Source organism: Anopheles gambiae, chromosome 2, assembly GCF_943734735.2.
Source record: "Anopheles gambiae chromosome 2, idAnoGambNW_F1_1, whole genome shotgun sequence".
Taxonomy (NCBI): domain Eukaryota; kingdom Metazoa; phylum Arthropoda; class Insecta; order Diptera; family Culicidae; genus Anopheles; species Anopheles gambiae.
In genome coordinates this window covers 56,770,541-56,790,392 of record NC_064601.1, presented here as the reverse complement: position 1 = coordinate 56,790,392, position 19,852 = coordinate 56,770,541, and the positions used below count along the sequence as shown (strand labels likewise).

Genomic DNA, 19,852 nt, shown 5'->3' with positions numbered 1-19,852 from the left:
GAAAAACTAGAAAGTACCTGCCTAGCTATCGGGCCATACAACGACAGTACCACGGCCATAATAACCAACTTCAATCATTTAATGATCGAAAACTACGTTTCCATTTAATCTAATCGAAAATCGAAATACATACATAATGGAACGGAAGCTATTATATGCATTTCGCGGATGGATTGCCTTTGTGGCCTTCATGGATTTAGGTACAGCCTTCCGGTGTTACATAGAGCGACGGAGTTTTCTAGGAGATCATTCTGAAACGCAGTTTATAGAAGGTAGCTCATACATTTATATTAATTAATTTTGAATGTGCATCAAACGCCCAAATCAAATATTTTACTTATTTTTTTTTCTTTTTCTAATCTATACAACGCAGGAGACTACACAATTTCTAGGATACTGGGAATATATTGTATATTAAAAGCAGTCGCATTAGTTCATTGTACGCTGTACATACATTACAAACCGTAAGTACATTTGATTTTTTTTGCAAAAATGTTTTACAAACTTGTGTAGTGTTAAAACTTTATATGAATTCTTTTATCTATTTCTTTTAGAGTTGTTAGCATGGGAGGCTGCTCATTAGCAATTACAATGATGCTATACATAACGGAGGCCTTGTATTTCCGCTCAACTACGTTAAACTTCTACGTTATATTTCCTTGCGTTTTGAATTGTAAGTATGATATGATAAAAGGGAATGAATGAATTGTTTGCCTGTCATTTTATTAGATTCTTACACCTGTTCTCACTTTCCTCTGAATCTTTATCCGGTTGCTATAGATCGCAATCCATGAGAATGGATCGCAATCAACTACGTCTGAATCGTTTTCAGCTTCGTCTGAATCGTTTTCAGCTACGTTTGGATCGCTCTCAGCTTCCTTTGGATTTTACGGTAGCTCGCGCAAATTTCATTGCATCGCAGCCGTTTATTCTGTGACCGCGGGACACATTTGCATTCCAAGGAAAGAATTAAATAATTAATGCAATGTAAAATCTAACCACTTTTTTATGTGAAGCTTACATCACCATTCATACTTTATTGATTATTTGACCAAATTTTTCCAAACAAACATGCACAATCTTCTTCTTTTTGACGTGACGACCTACGTAGTCATTCAGTCCTGTTTAGGCTTTCGAGATTTAGCCGGATATTCCTTCTTTGCTATGGAGGGACGGTCTGGTTGGGAATCTATTCTGATGCATAGAAGCCGATAAATCTGTCAAATGTTATTCATTGCTTAAAAATGGGGTTTCAGAATTCAATGAGAAGCTCTCAATTGGGTTCAAACATAGAAAAATATGAAATTGTTGCTTTTCATATCGTCTGTTATGATGTGAATCGTGAGGTACGCCAAGCCGTCACTAAATAAACTATGCGCCGCAACAAAATTTGCGCGAGCTAACGTAAAATCCAAAGGTAGCTGAGAGCGATCCAAACGTAGCTGAAAACGATTCAGACGTAGTTGATTGCGATCAATTCTCATGGATTGCGATCCATAGCCACCGGATAAAGATTCAGAGGAAAGTGAGAACAGGTGTAATACACTGGAACCCCTCATAACGAGTAGCCCTTGTAACGAATTTTTCGCATAATGAGCAAATCTAAGTGCTCTACGAATATCTCTCTTTACGAATAATATCATGCATAACGAGCAATTTCGTTTTTATTCCCGATAAGAAATCATGATCATTTCGAGTGTTTGAATACTAAGAATATTTAAATATCAAGCTGGGGCGGTCCAGTCGTGGTACAGTCGTCAACTCGAATGACTTAATAGCATGCCTGTCATGGGTCCCAGTCCCCCAAGCCCAGAATAGACCGTCCCACCGTAGCAAGGATTGACTATCCCGCTACGTGGTAATAAATTAAGTCTCGAAAGCCTGTATAGGCCGTAATGTCCGCGTAGGACGTTACGCCAAATAGAAGAAAATTTAAATATCAAGCTATTTCCAAAAAAGGTATTAGTGTGGAGGAAGAATGTAAGGGAGGTCATATTAACACCCGCTGCCAGTACAAAACTCATGAAGTCATACAAAAATCGAAAAAAGCTGGGGCGGGCCGTGGACGCGTTCACTCAACGTCCAGATAACTCCTTTCAGATCAGATAGCGGAGCTGAGAGATTTGCTGCGCTTATCGACAGGTGGAGAAAGTGAAGTAGTGTCTTCAGTTTAGTTGTTCTATTTCATTCCTTGTTATTTAATTTTAATGTTATTATATATTAATAATCAATACACAAAAAACTTTTTTTACTGAACTTCAGTAAAATTTTACTGATTTTTTTTGAGCTGAAGTTTCAGTAATCCTTTCAGTAAAAATAATGCTTACTAAATCATTCAGTAATGTCCGGTGCTCACCAAAATGACAGCTCGTTTACTGAAACCGCAGTAAAGCCATTCTTATATTACTGATTTTTCAGTAGTTGGCAGCGATTAAAAAATGACGAAATATTTCTTTTAGATTGAGTTTTTATTGATGCGCAGATATTACCAGTTCATATTCATACATGTTTTATGTTGTTTTATACAGTTTTTATAGTGTATTTTGTCGCAACAAGCGTAGATGGTTCAGTAAGCACTCACAGACACCACGAAATTTTAGCAAGCACCGTGAATTGTAGCCAACATTATACATACCAACACGGCTACCCCTTCTTTTAAATTAACCCCGAAAGCCGAAATATCATCTGAATTTTTATCGGGGTGCCTGTAAGCGCCTACCAAATCAAACTTTTTACACATCCCGAGCACGAGCACACCGCGTTGTTTTGTTTTGATGATCTGACTGACAGGTCGATTTGACAGAATGAATTGCTGCATTTTCAGTAATTTGTTTTACTAATATTCAGTGAAACGACTAATTTGACACTGATTTTACTGATTTTCAGTAAAATGTGTACTACTGAAATGCATTCAGTAAATTGTTTTACTGAAATTCAGTAAAAAAAAATCACATTTATGCTGAAAATCAGTAAAATATTCTATTACTGAACCGTTTCAGTAAAAAACTTTACTGAAGTGTCTTTCACAAGTGTGTCATGTATTCATATGTGTGTTCTTGTATGCATTCTTGATCTACATGCTCTTAAAGGCGAGAATTTCGATATTGAGAATTGATCAATGCATTACCGTTGCATTTTTCAAGACCTAGAACCAATTATTTCACTTTTCATACAAATTGTATAAAAAAGATCCTCCCGCATAACGAGTGAGTCATTGGAACGTACAGTCTGTTCCCGAGTTACACGGTTCTCGACTTACGCGGATTCGGAGATACGCGGTTTTCTAAATTTGACAGATTAAATGTCAAATCAGTAAAATTTGCTTCAAGTTCGGTATAAATTGCATTTTTGCTAACAAATTGAAACCGCTCAAAAGCCAGAGATATTAGAATTTTCTGCACGAATCATATCAAATAAATGATAACGTCTATAAAAGTATTAATTTAAATCAAAAACTGCAAGTAATGAATAGTATTTTAGTCAAAAAACATGAAATTCGACTTACGCGGATATTCGAGTAACGCGGATTCGTCGGGAACGCAGAAACCGCGTAACTCGGGAACAGACTGTATTAAACTCGTTATGAGAGGTTACACTGTACTTTATTTATTGTACAGTGGGGCGCCGTTTATCCGGGTACCTTTTATCCAGCTTTCCGTTTATCCGTGCTGTTGAGAAATGACAGTTCAGTACAAAGTGACATTGCGTTATGAGGAGGATATTTGAAAAAGCGGTTATAAGAGCACATTGTCATAACAAAAAACACTATAATTCATGGCAAATTTTAAATATTCTCTTTGAAAAAACATGAAATTCATAAAAACTGGGTTATTTTTATCAAAAAATAAGAAAAATTTCCAAAACATAATCAGAAATTGGTGATAAAACATATCATTTGACTCTTTATCCGTGTTATTCGCTTATCCGGGCGGGGTCAAGTCCCGAGAAGGCCGGATAAACGGCGCTCCACTGTATTTATAAATACAAGTTTTCCGAGTTTTTTTATTTGCTTTTTACATTTCTGTTATTTTTACTCAGAAGGAACATCTTAAGCCGTATTATTGTTCGTTAAAATTTTTGAAATGAGAATGTTTGAAGAAAATGGTAGTATCATCATGATTTTCCTAATCTAGATGCTTCGCTAGAGGAGTAATCGAGCGGGGTTCGCCAATTTTTGAACATTCATCAAACCTATTCATTTCTTCATGCGAGACACGAATTATTGTCAGTAATAATAATCCTTAAACAAGCGTATTGAGAAGTTACACACTTTTATCTTCTTTTTCTGCTTCTGTGGCACAATAACCGTTGTCGGTCAAGATCTGCCTGCGCCACTAGTGCGCTTGGCTCAGTGTCTCATTGATATAGTCATAGCAGGATAGTCAGTCGTCCTACGTATTGGAGCACGGTCCAATTGGGGCTTGAACCCATGACGTGCCTGTTGTTAAGTCGTACGAGTTGACGCCTGCACCACGAGATCGGTTTTATGTTTGTTGATCACTGTGGATAATAATTGAATGGTGATCACTACATTGGGTATCATACATTTTTTTAAAATGTGCAAAAAAATGCATGAAAAATACTCTTCTGGATTTCCGGCAAATCACCAAAACGATTATCCATATAGTTATGGTAGGCAGCGTAGTATTATTATAGGATTTCACAAATATCGTTCGAATGCGTAAGAATACAAACCTTCATTCTGAATAATAACAACCCAAAATCCAAAATGTTTGGTTGCTTTTGGAGATTGATATTTGTTTTTATATCATTTTGATATCATTTTATATCTCATGTTAACTGAATATTATGTCAACCTTGCAACCTTGCAATAAATTAAAACATTATTTTTATTTTCTTGTAGCGATAACACTTATAGGTCTATTATATATTCCACGTAAATTGCGACTCTGGGAGCATCGAATTGCTTCCGAAAATGATGACGAAAATTCGCAACTGTTGAAGCAAATGGGAGGATTCAAAAAAAGACGAGCGCATAAAAATAAAACACCATGAACAGTGTGAATAGCATAATGTGAGGTCTTTTTCTATTATCGTTATTTTCAAATAGTATCCCAACCCACCTGTTCTTATATATTTTGGCACCCTCAAGACTTGTTTTCATGAGTAAGAGTCGACTATGTTGTATTACAAAAGTACGGTAATCCCAACGACCCAACAGATAACCATATCGATGGTATAATCATTAAAAATTTCTCACAATTTTGCACGATTCAATATGTTTTCAAACAATTATTTAAAACACAAATAAACAGCCTCACAATCTTGCCTATACTTGACAAAATTACATTTCTATTTCCGAAGAGTGTCCATATCAATTTTACTCGAACCTTTTTTCCTTCTTCAAAAAGCCATATGTAAGAAATTCATACGCCTTGTGCACCAATTGCAACATGCTATATATTTCATGGTAGCTAACACAAGAAATCAAATCTTTGCAATGATAGAAGGAATAGAATACAAGTAACCATTTCATAATAATTTTCTACGCCTTCCAACTATTGGGTAAAAAGGAAAAGAAAGATATTTCATATATGACGATTTGCTAACACCACGAAACAATTAAAATGAAGGCTTGATGACAATGTTTATTCAAGAAAATTCAGGGGTATTAAATTAGTAGAAGCAGATGGACTTTACAACAACACATTGTGAATGCAACTAAGCTTTAAACATTTATAACACGAATTCTAACGCATGTCACGTGCCGTAAATAATAGTATCACATAATTTAGGGTAAAAGAAAAGATTACCCCTTGGTTGCCTTACTAAGCGCCTCAAAATATGTAATTTAATTATTTATCACATTGGTTTGGCTAGTTCAGTGTAAACGTTCATTGAAAAAGTGAAGAACAATTGTTGGAATTACTCATTAAATTCGATTTTCCAAACATTTAACAAGAATAGCAACAAGTAAAGTTTTTAAGCACTCCAGTTCCTAACTCCGATCCAGTATTGAATCAGCCAAGGGGTAAAATTTACCTTAATCGAATATTTTGTTCGTCGTCTAGCTTTCAACGAAGAAAGTAAAAAAAAAAAACTATTTGACACCCTGATACCACAAACGTGTGATGAATGATTTTAAGTTATTGGTGCATCCGGTGAGTGTTATTACTAGCATGAAATCAACTTAAATCAGCAAACTAGTTCGTGATAGCAACACAAAGTAGACTGCAGAAATTGCTACCAAGACTACTTCGCTTAATTGAACATTACAAAACGACCAGTTACTCTAAGAATTGCACTTAGAACCTCTCTGCCAACAACTCTTGCTAAACTTGTAAACAGAACAATGTAAATAATTTTCTACATTGCCAAAGCTTACATCTTACAGATGGTGTTGTCTTATTATGCACAACTTTATGCAAATTGTACATTTTGAATCAATTCTACAGCAAATGAATCTTAATGACACCATCGGTGTATTTTTGCCTAGAATCTAATAAAAAGAACATAGACCTTTAAAATGCATTAGTCAACATTTATATTATTAAGTAGTATATTACCACATTTCAATCCACATAATTACCGTCAATGATTATTGACAATCGGACCACCAGCAGAGTTGTTTTTACCTGTAGTCAAATATCAATCTCACAAGATTCACTGGTATGCGTTTAATTCTACAATGCATATAATTCTTATTAAACAAAATATATGTTATACTATAGACGCAAAAACTTGTTATAGGTCATATCGCATTCTGACTAAGAGTGAATAAATTACAAGCAATAAAAGCGTACAACTACGCCAAACAAACAAATTTTATAAAGTAAATCTCGACATCAAGTGAACCTAATGGAAAACGGCAATAGAAATAAAAAGGAAATAAAACATGCATCATACAAAATAAAGATATAAAAATATATTGTGCATTTTTTAGCTATACCGGCAGTTTCTTTAGATAGCTGGCATAAACGGATTGTGGTAAGTTAGATTTACTTTAGATAGCTGGTATAAACGGAAATAACGGTAAGTGGTCTATTAAATCTGAGAAGTGATGTGTCTGGTTTTCTTTTAATATTTAAAACATAGAAAATTATGTAAATCATCTGCATGACACTTGTAGCAATCAATGAATTGCTGTGTTGGGTGCTGCGCTGCTTCATTGGGCATATCTTAGTGAACGTATGTAGTTGAATTTTTGATGATCTTCTTTATGCTGTGATCTGGAGGTGAGCATTTCGGCTCTTTTGAGTGAACGTGAATGAACCGAGACGTTCATTGCTGTGAACGTGAACGTGATTTCGGTTCTTTCGTTCTTTTGCAAACAGCAATACATGTAAAGTCTGTGAATCAGTACACTATTCGAAAATCGGTAGAACTACCAATCAATCCGTTGGTCTGATTGCATGAAAAGCAAACCAATATTACCTTTTGACCCTAGAAAGCGATTCACACAAACAGTTTAAAGCCGGCCATTTCATGTTTTTATTCTAAATTTGCGGATGGCTTTGAAGGTTTTTTTGTTCATTATTTCAAAATGATCATGAATGATTGCACTTCAGTTTCAGATATATCAAAAGAACCATAGCGTTCTTTTCTTGTGAACCGGTTCATTAATATTTTCATGTAAACTGATTGAACCATACGGTTCTGGTTCATTTGGCACACCTCTACTGTGATCTACTTTACGCAACTAAATACTTGTGCAGCACGACGTGTTAAGCCTTCCGCATTAATTCATTGAACACCGTTTATCGGTCCCTGGAATAACGCTATTCTTATGGCCAATTAAAGTGCTCTACCAGACAATTAGACACTCCGGTAAATTATAATTTCAACCCTACAGAAACAACTTAGCACTCTATGGGCTTGTTGAAGATCAATATTATTAGATGCGCTATATGCTTCTGTTGTGAACTATTAATTCAATCAGTTTAGTGTAATTCATAAGTATAGTGTAAATAAAAACAACAAAATGTCTTGACTTGAAATGAACTGTATAGTGGGTTACTGAAGTTAAGCGTTGTGCTTTTAATAGTAGAATAGTTGTGGTCAATTGCCATCGCAATATTAAATACGGCTCGAGAAAGGAATTGCCTGATTTCGAAAGATGGGAAAAACCTATTCGTATAAAATTACAAAACGTCTTTTAGTTCAACATTTTATTCCGTCGAATTCTTTCAACCATGATTATTGTAATATGGCTTGGCGGATTAATCACTACGGTCGTAATTACGGTTAAATTTCCCGGATGTAACACTAACAACATAACTAACACTAAACGAATATCGATTGTTATTTTTATAACTAAGACGATTACAACAATCTCTCTCTTCTACCCGTTCATTAATTAATCTCCAGGATGCTCGGTCTCTGGCTGCAGCCTCTCATTCATGTAGACACAAGCAAGCTCGTGGTTCTTCCTTCTCCTCCAAACTCCATCTCAGACACACCTAGAGCTTTTGCATCATCCGTTCGAATGGTCCAAGACTCGTGTCCATAGGAGGTGTGTGTACAGCCGAAAACAAGTGTGTACTTGCTTGACTCCGTACCGTTGTTGTTGAAAAGTTGTGAAAATTGACCCAGTTTTATGTTTGAATTGTTAAAGAGTGTTAAGAGCCACCCTGTACAAGCCTTGACAGAGTTCGTCATGCGCCCGATGTTAGGCGACCGTGTGCGTGAAAGCACGATCGACGCGCTTCGGGATAAAGAGATTTGTATATTTTGTATATTTGTGTATTTATTAAAATGATCGACGGACCTCTTAAGCCCACTCGATATATGTAAGGGGTAGGAATATAACATAAATAGTCACACGCTTTACACAACAATAACAAGACGCTAAAGATTCTGGCGAGAGGCGCGAAGTAAATTAATACAGGCGGTCCCCGAGATACACGGTTAATGGGGACCGAAAACGGCCGCAAAATACCGCGTATCTCGAATTTCCGCGTAAGTCGAATCTCGTGGTTTTTAGCCAAAATATCAATTATTTTCGTGTAATTTTGCAAGTAGGGGGCGATTTTAGTCGCTTTATAAATTATTTGATATGATTCTGACGGAATATAACAGTTTTAAACGTTTTGAAATAGTTTTGAACATTCGATCAAAACGGAAATTATTTGGCAATTTGAAATTGATGTGTCAAATCAGTAAAATTTGCTCAAAGAATTGTCAAATTTAGAAAACCGCGTATCTCCGAATCCGCGTATAAGAGGTACCGTGTATCTCGGGGACCGCCTGTACAACTCAACACATTTGCTATCGTCATGCCGGGCTCATACGCATCAGATGCCGCATTCAGAGCAACACTTACTTACTTACTTATCCGGCGCTACAACCGCTTTGCGGTCTTGGCCTGCCTCAGGAGTGTCCGAAACCGCTCACGGTCTCGCGCCTTCGTCTGTCAGACATATCAGAGCAAGACATATACGCAAAAACGGGTCTCGGGAGGCGAAGGCGGTCTTTGTCTCTGGGATGGCCAGCATCGCCCTAGGGCGGATGATTCTTGCAGGCACGTATAGCTGTATCGATGAGAGCAAAACCGGACAATCGATGCTACCGTTGAGAAGCCCAACGATAAAAGCCAGCCTAGCATTTCGTATTCGGTCGTCGAGTTGGGGTAGCCCTACGCTGGATAGACTCCAAGCGCGCAACCCCCCGAGCAGAGGAGGGCCACCACACAACGCTGCCATACTCCAGCACTGACCGAATAAGAGCACAATAAAGAGTTTCGGTGCAGATTGGGTCAGAGAGCTCGCGAGTCATGTTAACGACTAAACCTAACAATTGACTGCATCTTGTCACAACGTGATCAAGGTGTTGCTCAAACGTGAGTTTCGCGTTGACGAAAACACCCAAGTCCTTGACACAATCGACTCTCTGCAAAGTTTGCCCGTTTAGCGTGTAGTCGAAATGCACTGGAGAGCGCGAACGGCTGATGGTGATGGTAACACACTTATCAACACAAATGGTTAAGGAGTTTCGCGTGCACCAGTTATCGAATTCTTCTAGTGAAGCCTGGAGTATGCGATGGTCGTCTGGTCCCTGGATTTGCCGAAAGATTTTGGTGTCGTCCGCGTAGAGCAGGTGATTATCCGCAGGAAGGATCGTGGAAGGGACGCCAGAAGAAGCATGGAGGGATCTAGATAGATGGGGGACCATCCTAACGGAACCATCCATTAGGTATAATCTCAGCCAAGCAACTAGAGGATCTGGAAGGCCAAGTGTGTCGAGTTTTGCTAGTAATATGACGTGAGATATCCTATCGAAGGCGGTTTTTAAATCAGTGTATATAACATCTACTTGAAAGCGAGCATTAATGGATTTATGGCAGCTACTGACGAATTGCATAAGGTTTGTGGTTGTCGATCTGTTAGGGACAGATCGTTCTCTACTCTCCCGACCGGCTAAGGCAAAGGACGTATCGTATGGTCCGTTTGTACAACATTACTTAATATTAATAAAAGCTATTGTTGTAGATCCAAGATACAAAAAAGTCGATTGTTATTGGTAATCTTTACTAGAGAAAGGTGAAGTTTATGTGAGAGCGATGTAATAGCACAGTATAAATAGGTGAATATTATTGCGCAAATTCAATAACATTCACACATACACACACGGCACACAACTGGGAGGAAATCAAAACAAGCCGCAGGATTGAAAGATAAAATTTATTTTATACGATCTGTCCGAGGATCCAGAAGGTGTGGGGCATTTTTGAATCGGCAGTTGGCGACCGGTGTAATGTCGGCAGCGTTTGGAGCCGGCGAATGGAGTTCTCTCAAGGGGCGCCGGTGGTAATCAGACATTACTACGGTTCATAAGAAAACCAGATAAGACAAAATCCACCACAATATCAAACACTCGATCACGCGGCCTCCAAACCAGAGTATGTACCGCTACCATGGCAAAGACAACTAGCAGCATCGTGTTGGCTTCCTAGCGTCCTAGTATGGCTGGCACTACGAAGTCAGCTACTTCCCGGACTTGTTTGAGCTCCGTGAAGCGGTGAAAGCGATGAAGGATATGCTCGCTATATCACAGACGGAGAACGCGCGCCTACATGAGGAGATGGCGCAGACGCGTCTCTTGCTCGCGAGGTGGCAACAAGAAGCTGAACATCGGGAAGAGAAGCTTCGGGCTGACCATCAACGCGAGTGCGAGTCGTTGAATGCGCTCTTGGTTCAAGCCATTGGCAAGAAGCAGGGGCAAAAGCAGCACCATCAGGAGCAGCAACAACAGACTCGACAGCAGCAGGAGCCCTAACATTCTACGTCGTCCAATTCAACGCGCGCCAACGTGATGCAACTAACCGACTCTGACGAGGATGATGAACAGGGCAGTTTCTCCGAGGTTGTTCGTCGCAAATACCGCTTGTGGAGCACCGGTAAGCCACCCGCTCAGCAACAGGAACAACAACAGCAGCAGCAGCAGCAACAACAACAGTAGCAGCAGCAGCAGCAACAACAACAGTAGCACCAAAAGCGGACGCAGCGTCGGCCTAAGGTTGATCTCATCGAGGTAAGCTCTACAGTACGCTTGCAAAATTCCCCTAATCGATTGCAACACTCCCCTATATGATTGCAAACATCCACAGCTTGCTTGCAACATTCCCCTACCGATTTACAACATTGCCCTAAGTGATTGGACTATTCCCTTATATGATTCGAAACCCTGTAATAACACGTGGTCGATCTGGTTGAGGGTATGGTATGGACCTTATGTATTTTTTGCGCGCAAATTTGGTACTTCCAACAACCAGATTGTTTGCTGCGGCGAAACGGACCAATCTACTACCATTATCGCTACTGTGCTCATGCAGACTGTGACAGCCAGTGTATTGGCGGTACATTGGCTCCCTACCGACTTTTGCGTTCCCAAGTCCCCCAGGATGATTATGAGATCCGTAAAACAGGTCCTTCTCCTCTTCCTCTTTCTCTTCGGTAGGGGCGTGAACGTTTATGAGGCTTATATTATAGTATTTGCCTCGCATGCGCAGGGTGCATAGCCTATCGTTTATAGCCTTGAAATCCATGATTGCGGGTTTCAACCGGGGAGCTATGGCAAAACCCGTTCCGAGCACGCGGTGGCGGTCGTGGCAGCTGTAGTAAATGTCGTAGCAATGCTTACCACGCCTGTTGTGTACACCGTTCCCTAGCCACCGAATCTTATGTAGAGCTACGAGGTCCATGCTCAGTGTGGCTAGGGCATCATAAAGTTTTTTCAAGGTTCCGGCTTCGCTTAGAGTGCGTACGTTCCATGAGCCCATTTTAAAAGTAGTCCTGGGGCATTGCGTAGGGCCGGTATTGTTGGTTCCGTTTCGATAATTCCTGGTGCTTTCCGTAGTCTGGTGATACATAAGACTGGGTGACTGGCCCCGCGCCCACGTGACCGTTTCTTCTAATTTTCGTCACTTCTTTCTTCTTCTCTTCTTCTTCTTCGGCTCAACAACCGATGTCGGTCAAGGCCTGCCTGTACCCACTTGTGGGCTTTGGCTTTCAGTGACTAATTGATTCCCCCCCCCCCATAGCAGGATAGTCAGTCCTACGTATGGCGGCGCGGTCTATTTGGGGATTGAACCCATGACAGGAATGTTGTTAAGTCGTACGAGTTGACGACTGTACTACGAGACCGGCTCAACTTCTTTCTTCTAATTTTCTTTAATTCTTCTTCTTAGTTTTCTTTTACTCTTTTTTCTCTAAGTTTATGATAATCTCTACGCTCTACCTGTGTTTTTTCGTTTATGTTTTGCTAGGTCAAGACTAGTTTAATTAGGTTTTTCATGAATGATTTTTTATTTGTTAGTTATTAATTAGTTTGAAGTCGTCATTATTTAGCCTTGATGGCGGATATTGGATTCCACAAATGACTACAAGAACTGTGTAGGAACGAGGTCAAGTATTTGCCAAAATCGCTTTGGCCATCTTGGATGCCCTTTGACAGCAGAAAGCCCTGGAAAACTTATCAAACCCTTAAACCATTATTATTAAAAGAGGCATCAATACATTTGGTGAAACATTCAACAACCAATTTACAATTTTCTTCTGATGATTGGACCGATTTAACATTTTTATCACAATTAAAATTTGAATCGTAAAAGACTCTTAGATGTCAAACTGCCTGTAACGAACTTTTGGCTACTTGTCAAATCGTTCTATATTACTTGACCTCGTTCCTACACAGTCCTTGTTCCATACATTTTACGTCTCTTCAAGCTGCATATGCGATTTGGCAGCCGAAATTTAAAAAAAGATGAAGATGAATTTTTGGTTCATAAAAATATTGGTCAAAGGAGGCCATGTTTTCCCATAGTTCTTGGATACTTCATAGCAACACCTTCATCAATTTTCCTCAACGTGAATATCTCTCTAAGCTGACGGTCCCTTGAAGATTCACCTTAGAGAGATTTCACTGTATTAGATTTCTAACATTTTATAATGTAATAATTTATTTATGTGCAAAAATAAATAAATAAATAAATAAATCGCTTTCTCCTGGCCCGCGGCACACGATCATTTACAAAATTTGGCCCTTTACCTTAAAAGGTTGACGACTACTGCTTTAAAGTGATGCATATTTAAAGTGATCAACTGAAAAGCATAACCAGTACAGGTTATCTTGATCCTGCGTTCTGCGTTTTTCTCCTTTGGCAGGTTCGTTCAGTTACGGAACTATTCCCATCACTTTCGGATCCCATCACTAATTTATGCACATGAATTGGTAGACAATCATTCATCTCGGAAATAATGCGTCTAATTGACGACCACTTGCTGTTTCTGTATGTTATTGTGTGCCAAATGTATTTCTTTTTTTTTTTTTTTATTCGGACACTATTGCAGGAATCAAGGTGCAAAACAATAAATTTGTGTTGATGTACACCTTTTCCAAACGTGAATCGTAAAAGTTTAAACATAACTTGGTGATATTCACTGGAAATGACTTACTATTACCTATTATTAGGAGTTTCTCGTTCGTTTCCTTTTTTATAGAAATGTACATAAAATGCAGCTAAGGGAATAAATATATGGATGTATTTAATTGAATCTTATAGCAACATCAATTTTGTTACGGAGAATAATGGAATATAAATTATTGTAACTTTTAAAAATTGATTGAAATATTAACTGCTCATCTTTCCACAATACATCAATAATAATCGGGAACCGGAGCGCATGCTACTCGGACGAAATCGGTGTACCGCACATGGCCGTTGCTTGAAACATTTGCTTCACGAAATATATTATCAACCTAGTACGATGTTACCAGTCGCAGAATGAAATCGATAGAAGAAGGTTGAGATAAGATAAGGGTATCCAGAACCTCTTCCTGGTGGAGCTTTACACTTACCTCACGAAACGATAGCCCTTCGCCCCAATTCTGAAGAAGGTGACGTAGCTGCCGAGCTGGTATTGTACCTCGACCTGTTTTGTCACCTGCTTTGAACGCCTGTATTACCTCGTCGGGAAGATTTTCCACTCGTGAATGCTGATGCATGACTTCAAGAAAGTCTGCAAAGCTCATACGGCCATTTTTCTTCTTCAGATACTGGGTCAACTCTTGAATGGTGGGAGAAAGTCCCAGCGAACGCATTATTACCGTCAGCTCATCCAACGTAGTAATGTGACCCGAACGGGCAAACAAGTAAAAACACTCGCGAAACTCTGTAAATCAAAGAAAACACAAAAAAAAAAAACAGTTTTTTTCAATCTATGTTACAACAAAACACCATGTTGTTTTTTTTTAGATCCAGTATTTCACAAAACTGGACACGTACCATCAATATCTTGTTCCTTGAAATAACGGGCCTGGAAAATGATTAAGCAAAAGATTTTTGTATCTTTTATAGGATCAAATGAAATTAATTCGTAATAGAAATATACAAACCATTGTAGAGCAAGTACGGTTGTTAACAAATATGGAAAATATCGTTTTGAAAGCCTACAATTAACTTGTTGATACGCTTCGTTTAGCTTTTCTGAACTACGAATCAAGCAGCGCTGTTTCACCTTTTTTCATCCCCATCGCTGTCAAACCGTTTTGTCCGATTTCTTGCGCACGATTACGATCACACTGTGCATAAAGTACACGGATATTCCTTTAATATTTTTTTATGCAAATTGGAAGCTTCTTGAGCTTTCAGTATTTTCCCATATATATATATTATGTAAAATTAATGAAAAATATTTTTGTTTACCTACTGTTACATAAAACAAATGGTCGAACAAATAACCACGGAAACGACGCCGCTTCGTGAGTAGCTGTCAAAACATTGTGCTGTGTGTACAAGCCTTGCTAATTATTTTTCTATGCGTTCTGCTTTGGTAAAAAGGTTTCGGGAAAGTAGCTCGATTTGGGATCAAAACAAATCATTGAATCCTACATTATCTACCTATATCATCATTCAGTAAGCAGCATCGGAATGTTGTCCAGGAAGAGTAAGGATAAGTCTATTAAAGAAGGTGTGGTAGGTAAATACGTGAAAAAAGATACCCCTCCGGAAATTCCAAGTGAGTATAGTGGTGCTAAATAAAGAAACGTATCTTAAATATCGAAATGTACCAAGTGCACATCGTTTCTTATTGCATGCTAGTAGCTGGGAAAAATCAATGACCTAATACAATTTTGCAACGTTTATTTGTAGCCGTCAACGTTTGGACTACAGAGCAAAACAAAAGCAAGCTAGCTAAAGCTAGGCGCACCTCCCAACAAGTCGTCTCCAATCCCGGCCAACCACCTGGACAGCCGCTGACTGCTAATAGTAGTAATATTCAGAATCTGCAAAAATTTGGCAATTCCAAGGTATTGACAAAAGTGGGAGGTCTGGGTCACGAGGGAAAGTATACCCCTAGCAATAATGTTCCGAACTTAGCTCACAAGTTTGTCAGTATAAGTCCAAACACTGAACCTAGTGGAATCAGTTTGATGAACGGAAATGCAAAACAACTTCCCTTAATTTTGGTTAAAACCCCGACCTCAAACATGGGCATTGCATCTGTTCCGATGAACGATGTGAGAAACAACAATAGCCACGGAAACTATGTGGACATCGATACGATTGATCAGATCCTGATGCAGCAAAGTGAAGCGAACCAGTACCGATTGCAAAAACAGCAGCAGCAGCAAATGTTTCTACAAGAAGAGCACGAACAAAAACAATTACAGCAGCAGCATCTACAACGCCAAGCGTCACAGCAGCACCAAAAGGATCAACGTCAAGAGCAACAGCGCCAGGAGCATTTGGAAATCCTCGAACTTCCGGAGCAGCAAGACCAACAGCAGCAACTTCAAAATCAAGATCAACAGCAGGATCATAACGCTTTAAATGGCCAACGATATGCTACCAATTTTGAAAGGCAGCTGTCTTACAACCAACATCACGCCAACAACCATAGAAATGGTTTTGACAATTTCGGGCATTTGTTGCGAAATGGTAGCCCTATAGCAGCATCCGGTTCGTCAGGAAACAGCTTGACTAACGAGCAAACCTTGTTTATACGTCACTATTCTACCCGGCAACCGCCTCAGCACTCGTCTTCATCGCAACAACCGCAAAGTCAGCACCAATCAGAAACAGCACAACAGGATCATTTGTACCCCATTTACGAAAACCAATCCCGATTGATTGGTCGCCCCGAATCGCCGATTTACAGTAACACAAACTCCGGCACGCTTTATCAGAACTATAGTAGTAACAATTCTTCGCACCAATCGTTATATTCGAATGTTTGTGTCGCTGGCCAAGCTACGGGAGAGTCTGGAAGCAGTGACAGCCCTGGTCTCACACAATCACAAGCATTGCAAGCTTCCTCTCTTCAGGCCCAAACGCAACCGCTTTACTCCAATATGATAGTTGGCAGTGGCAAACCTAATGGTGTTACGTACGGAGAAGTTATTTTACGCACCGCTCGCATCGGCCCTACTGGTGTTGCTGGCAGTTCGGTTGCAGCACAACGAGGTATTACTCAGGGTCCCGCTGGCCAGCAACCTGAAGGAGACAGTAGCGAAGATGAATTAATGCTGCCACCTGGCTGGTCAGTGGATTACACGTTAAGAGGAAGAAAATATTATATTGATCATAACACCAAAACGACCCACTGGGCACATCCGCTTGATCGAAAGGCTCTACCGACAGGTTGGCAGCGGATAGAGGCGGCTCGATATGGAACCATTTTCAAGTAAGTAAACTCTCCGTTGGGATAGCTATTATACCACTGAGTGAAGGTATAACATAAAGGCAAAGATACCATTCTCTAAGTTCTACATAAATATCGTAGCTATGTGTTTAGGAACCATTTGAATTAGTTTATCTTGTTGCTATCCAAAAGTTCGCCAATCACTTGGTCCTTAATTATGTAATTGAATTTATCCAATTCAAACGTTCCAATTGTTTCTCTTCATTAGCTATATTACTGCGGAACAGACTTTGCCTTACCTGACCTCCTGCTTTTTACCACATGGGCCACCGGTGGAAATTCCGCGTCCGATTGTGTCCCATTTCTCTCGTCACAGTGCCCTTGTTCCGGCAAACCCTTACAACACAGAAAAAGTCCCTGAGTGGCTGTTTCTCTATGCAAAATGTAAGTGCTTTGTAGTGTAGTATATTCCTTTTGTTGGTATCATTAAACCTTTTTTAATGAATTTTAGCCTCCTCGGAGAAAGATCACATTATCAAATGGGACATGTTTCAGCTACAGCAACTAGAAGATTTCCTTGGCATAATGAAAAAGTTGTATCGACAAGAATGCAACATTATCGTTGCCAAATACGAAGTGATCAGGTAGGTAGAGAGGTACACCTTCAAGTAAGTGATTCGTAATTCGCATTATCTTTCATTGCAGGATACAGATACACTCACGAATGCAGGAGCTCCGAAGGATTTAATCGGACTGGATGGAACTTATGTACCAGTGCTTTAAAATTGTGATATCAACCAGTTCCTTCATCGAAAATTTGCATGAGCAATGAGGCATATTCATCATGAGAATTTAAAACATCACTCAAATATTAGGTGTAAAAGGCTTGTGAATGTTCCTCTGTGCCTTGAGTTGACATATTTATCCGACGGGGTATCAGCATTGTGTATCATTATTAAATATATTTAATATTGAAGATAGCAACAAGAAACCGATTACTACATATCCTTCATATTTCACTACATTTTTAAACGTTTTTTTTTTATTTTATTTTACGAATAAAGTACTCTTTCCATACGATTTTCCTTGGTTTTCCTTAGCTTACTACACTAGACGTGGACGTACTATCGGCAGAGCGAATTACGTGATGATCCTTCAGCTCGTATTCGTCCGTTTTCGTTAGCCCGCTTAGCTTGACCACCTTTGCGTTCGGCAGATTTAACTGCTTTGCGAAACGAATAGCCTGTGGTAGTTGCGCTTCTTCGTCGGTTTTGTAACCATAGAATTTGGCCCAATCGTTACGCCCGGTATAGATCATGTAACAAACACCTCCGAACGCATTCCAAGCTACTACAGCGTAGAACAAGCTCAAGCGACTCTTCCAAAGATGTGCCCGGTCCAGTGCTATTGGATTTGTTCTGCGTCGTATCCATCTTCGCAACCAGCGTGGCTGTTGAAACAGGGTCATTCTTCGGCGATTCCTATTTTGGTGAACAATTTATTTACCAATTCACAACAATCTGCTGTCATCCGTTTTTGTTGTTGCATAAGTACAGTGACGGCTATCTGACATATCTCACACCGTTTCTACACGGCACGTTTTCTGGGAAAATCGCTAGCGAAACTGCATTGTACTCTTTATCAAATGTCTTTAGCGCCTTTCGCAGAAGAGGTGTTGCGTAGAAACGGTGTCACGGAAATTTGCGAATAGAGCTGACACAAGGCAAAAATCAATTACAGAGAGTCACGAGCTTGGATTTAATAATGAAAATAGTACTATCTTTATTGGTTATCACATTGCTGGGCAGGCAATATGCACTAGCCGATCATGGAGTGGAAGAGTTCGACGATACCGCACGATATGCAATCGAAGGTAGGGTGTATCCGCCCGAATTGTATGGAGGAGATCCGGATCTTGCCTGGCAGCTAGATACACAAATATCCATCAACGGTGGTGAATACAAGGGATTTCTTCGTGAAGACGGCAGCTTTCTGATTAGCTCAGTGCCATCAGGTAGCTATGTGGTCGAGATCGTAAACCCCGACTATTTCTACGAACCCGTGAGGGTAGAAATCAATCCAAAAGGAAAGTTTCGGGCTCGTAAACTGAATTACGTTCAGCCATCTCAAGTGCTGCAGCTGCCCTATCCCTTGAAGTTGAAGGCGCTTACTCGATTCCGGTACTTCCAGCAACGGGAGCAATGGAAGATAACTGATTTTCTGTTTAATCCGATGGTGTTAATGATGATTCTTCCTCTGGGTATCATGCTCATTCTGCCGAAAATCATGAGCGATCCAGAGACGAAGAAGGAAATGGAAAATTTGAACTTATCAAAGGTAAGTTGAGCTTTTATTCTACCTGTGTTCTAGATGCCCGGCTAAATACGTTACACGAATAAAAATACAAACACAATCGTTTCTTTTAGATGACGAATGATTTGCCTGAATTCAGTGAAATGCTAACGTCCTACTTCACGAGCGGTTCTGCGGCTGCCGCTGCAGCCAAAGCGGGAAAAGACAAAGACAAAGCCAAACCAAAGCAAAGCAAAAAGAAAAATTAATAATCCATGTATCGAGCAAGCTAATGTCAATGCTCGTTGCTACAAATAAATTTGACAAATTTATAGATAGTGTAATTTAATTCAATATTCATTATACTTTGTTCCTATGTAAATAGCATCTAACATTCAATATTACTCTCCTACAACGGCAAAATGAATTGCTTCTGGAGCATAACATTAGTATAAAGA

General features: G+C 39.5%; 5 protein-coding genes across 5 annotated transcripts; 3 read left to right on the top strand and 2 right to left on the bottom strand.

The window, feature by feature from the left end:
* Positions 1 to 129: 129 nt before the first annotated feature.
* On the top strand, positions 130 to 5,295 carry LOC1275901 (uncharacterized). The gene is made up of 4 exons (XM_061650370.1): positions 130 to 272; positions 374 to 464; positions 555 to 673; positions 4,865 to 5,295. Exons 1-4 carry the CDS (start codon positions 137 to 139, stop codon positions 5,014 to 5,016), a joined length of 498 nt encoding a protein of 165 aa, XP_061506354.1. The 5' UTR covers positions 130 to 136; the 3' UTR covers positions 5,017 to 5,295.
* An 8,683-nt stretch (positions 5,296 to 13,978) lies between these two features.
* Positions 13,979 to 14,995, bottom strand: LOC1275902 (calmodulin). Its single transcript, XM_315188.6, has 4 exons — positions 14,854 to 14,995; positions 14,744 to 14,774; positions 14,317 to 14,630; positions 13,979 to 14,217 (listed from the first exon to the last, which is right to left on the bottom strand). The coding sequence occupies exons 1-4, from the start codon at positions 14,854 to 14,856 to the stop codon at positions 14,116 to 14,118; spliced, it is 450 nt and encodes a 149-aa protein (XP_315188.4). The 5' UTR covers positions 14,857 to 14,995; the 3' UTR covers positions 13,979 to 14,115.
* A 39-nt stretch (positions 14,996 to 15,034) lies between these two features.
* Positions 15,035 to 18,182, top strand: LOC5667699 (scaffold protein salvador). Its single transcript, XM_061650345.1, has 6 exons — positions 15,035 to 15,219; positions 15,299 to 15,476; positions 15,611 to 17,144; positions 17,371 to 17,546; positions 17,614 to 17,746; positions 17,808 to 18,182. The coding sequence occupies exons 2-6, from the start codon at positions 15,389 to 15,391 to the stop codon at positions 17,848 to 17,850; spliced, it is 1,974 nt and encodes a 657-aa protein (XP_061506329.1). The 5' UTR covers positions 15,035 to 15,219; positions 15,299 to 15,388; the 3' UTR covers positions 17,851 to 18,182.
* LOC1275904 (uncharacterized) lies at positions 18,111 to 18,570 on the bottom strand. Its single transcript, XM_315191.5, has one exon. It carries the CDS (start codon positions 18,568 to 18,570, stop codon positions 18,199 to 18,201), a length of 372 nt encoding a protein of 123 aa, XP_315191.4. The 3' UTR covers positions 18,111 to 18,198.
* Positions 18,571 to 18,693: 123 nt separating this feature from the next.
* On the top strand, positions 18,694 to 19,738 carry LOC1275905 (ER membrane protein complex subunit 7 homolog). The gene is made up of 2 exons (XM_315192.6): positions 18,694 to 19,439; positions 19,529 to 19,738. Exons 1-2 carry the CDS (start codon positions 18,867 to 18,869, stop codon positions 19,661 to 19,663), a joined length of 708 nt encoding a protein of 235 aa, XP_315192.4. The 5' UTR covers positions 18,694 to 18,866; the 3' UTR covers positions 19,664 to 19,738.
* Positions 19,739 to 19,852: the final 114 nt, after the last annotated feature.

Bases quoted from the DNA above. Each gene is read 5' to 3' on its own strand.
- LOC1275904 (XM_315191.5), bottom strand. From the start codon at position 18,570: ATGACCCTGTTTCAACAGCCACGCTGGTTGCGAAGATGGATACGACGC.
- LOC1275901 (XM_061650370.1), top strand. From the start codon at position 137: ATGGAACGGAAGCTATTATATGCATTTCGCGGATGGATTGCCTTTGTG. The intron at 465-554 runs GTAAGTACATTT...TATTTCTTTTAG, and splicing joins CTGTACATACATTACAAACC to AGTTGTTAGCATGGGAGGCT. The intron at 674-4,864 runs GTAAGTATGATA...ATTTTCTTGTAG, and splicing joins ATTTCCTTGCGTTTTGAATT to CGATAACACTTATAGGTCTA.
- LOC1275902 (XM_315188.6), bottom strand. The intron at 14,631-14,743 runs GTACGTGTCCAG...TTTGATTTACAG, and splicing joins CAAGGAACAAGATATTGATG to AGTTTCGCGAGTGTTTTTAC. The intron at 14,218-14,316 runs GTAAGTGTAAAG...ACATCGTACTAG, and splicing joins AAGGGCTATCGTTTCGTGAG to GTTGATAATATATTTCGTGA.
- LOC1275905 (XM_315192.6), top strand. From the start codon at position 18,867: ATGAAAATAGTACTATCTTTATTGGTTATCACATTGCTGGGCAGGCAA. The intron at 19,440-19,528 runs GTAAGTTGAGCT...CGTTTCTTTTAG, and splicing joins AAAATTTGAACTTATCAAAG to ATGACGAATGATTTGCCTGA.
- LOC5667699 (XM_061650345.1), top strand. From the start codon at position 15,389: ATGTTGTCCAGGAAGAGTAAGGATAAGTCTATTAAAGAAGGTGTGGTA. The intron at 17,145-17,370 runs GTAAGTAAACTC...TCTCTTCATTAG, and splicing joins CGATATGGAACCATTTTCAA to CTATATTACTGCGGAACAGA. The intron at 17,547-17,613 runs GTAAGTGCTTTG...AATGAATTTTAG, and splicing joins GCTGTTTCTCTATGCAAAAT to CCTCCTCGGAGAAAGATCAC.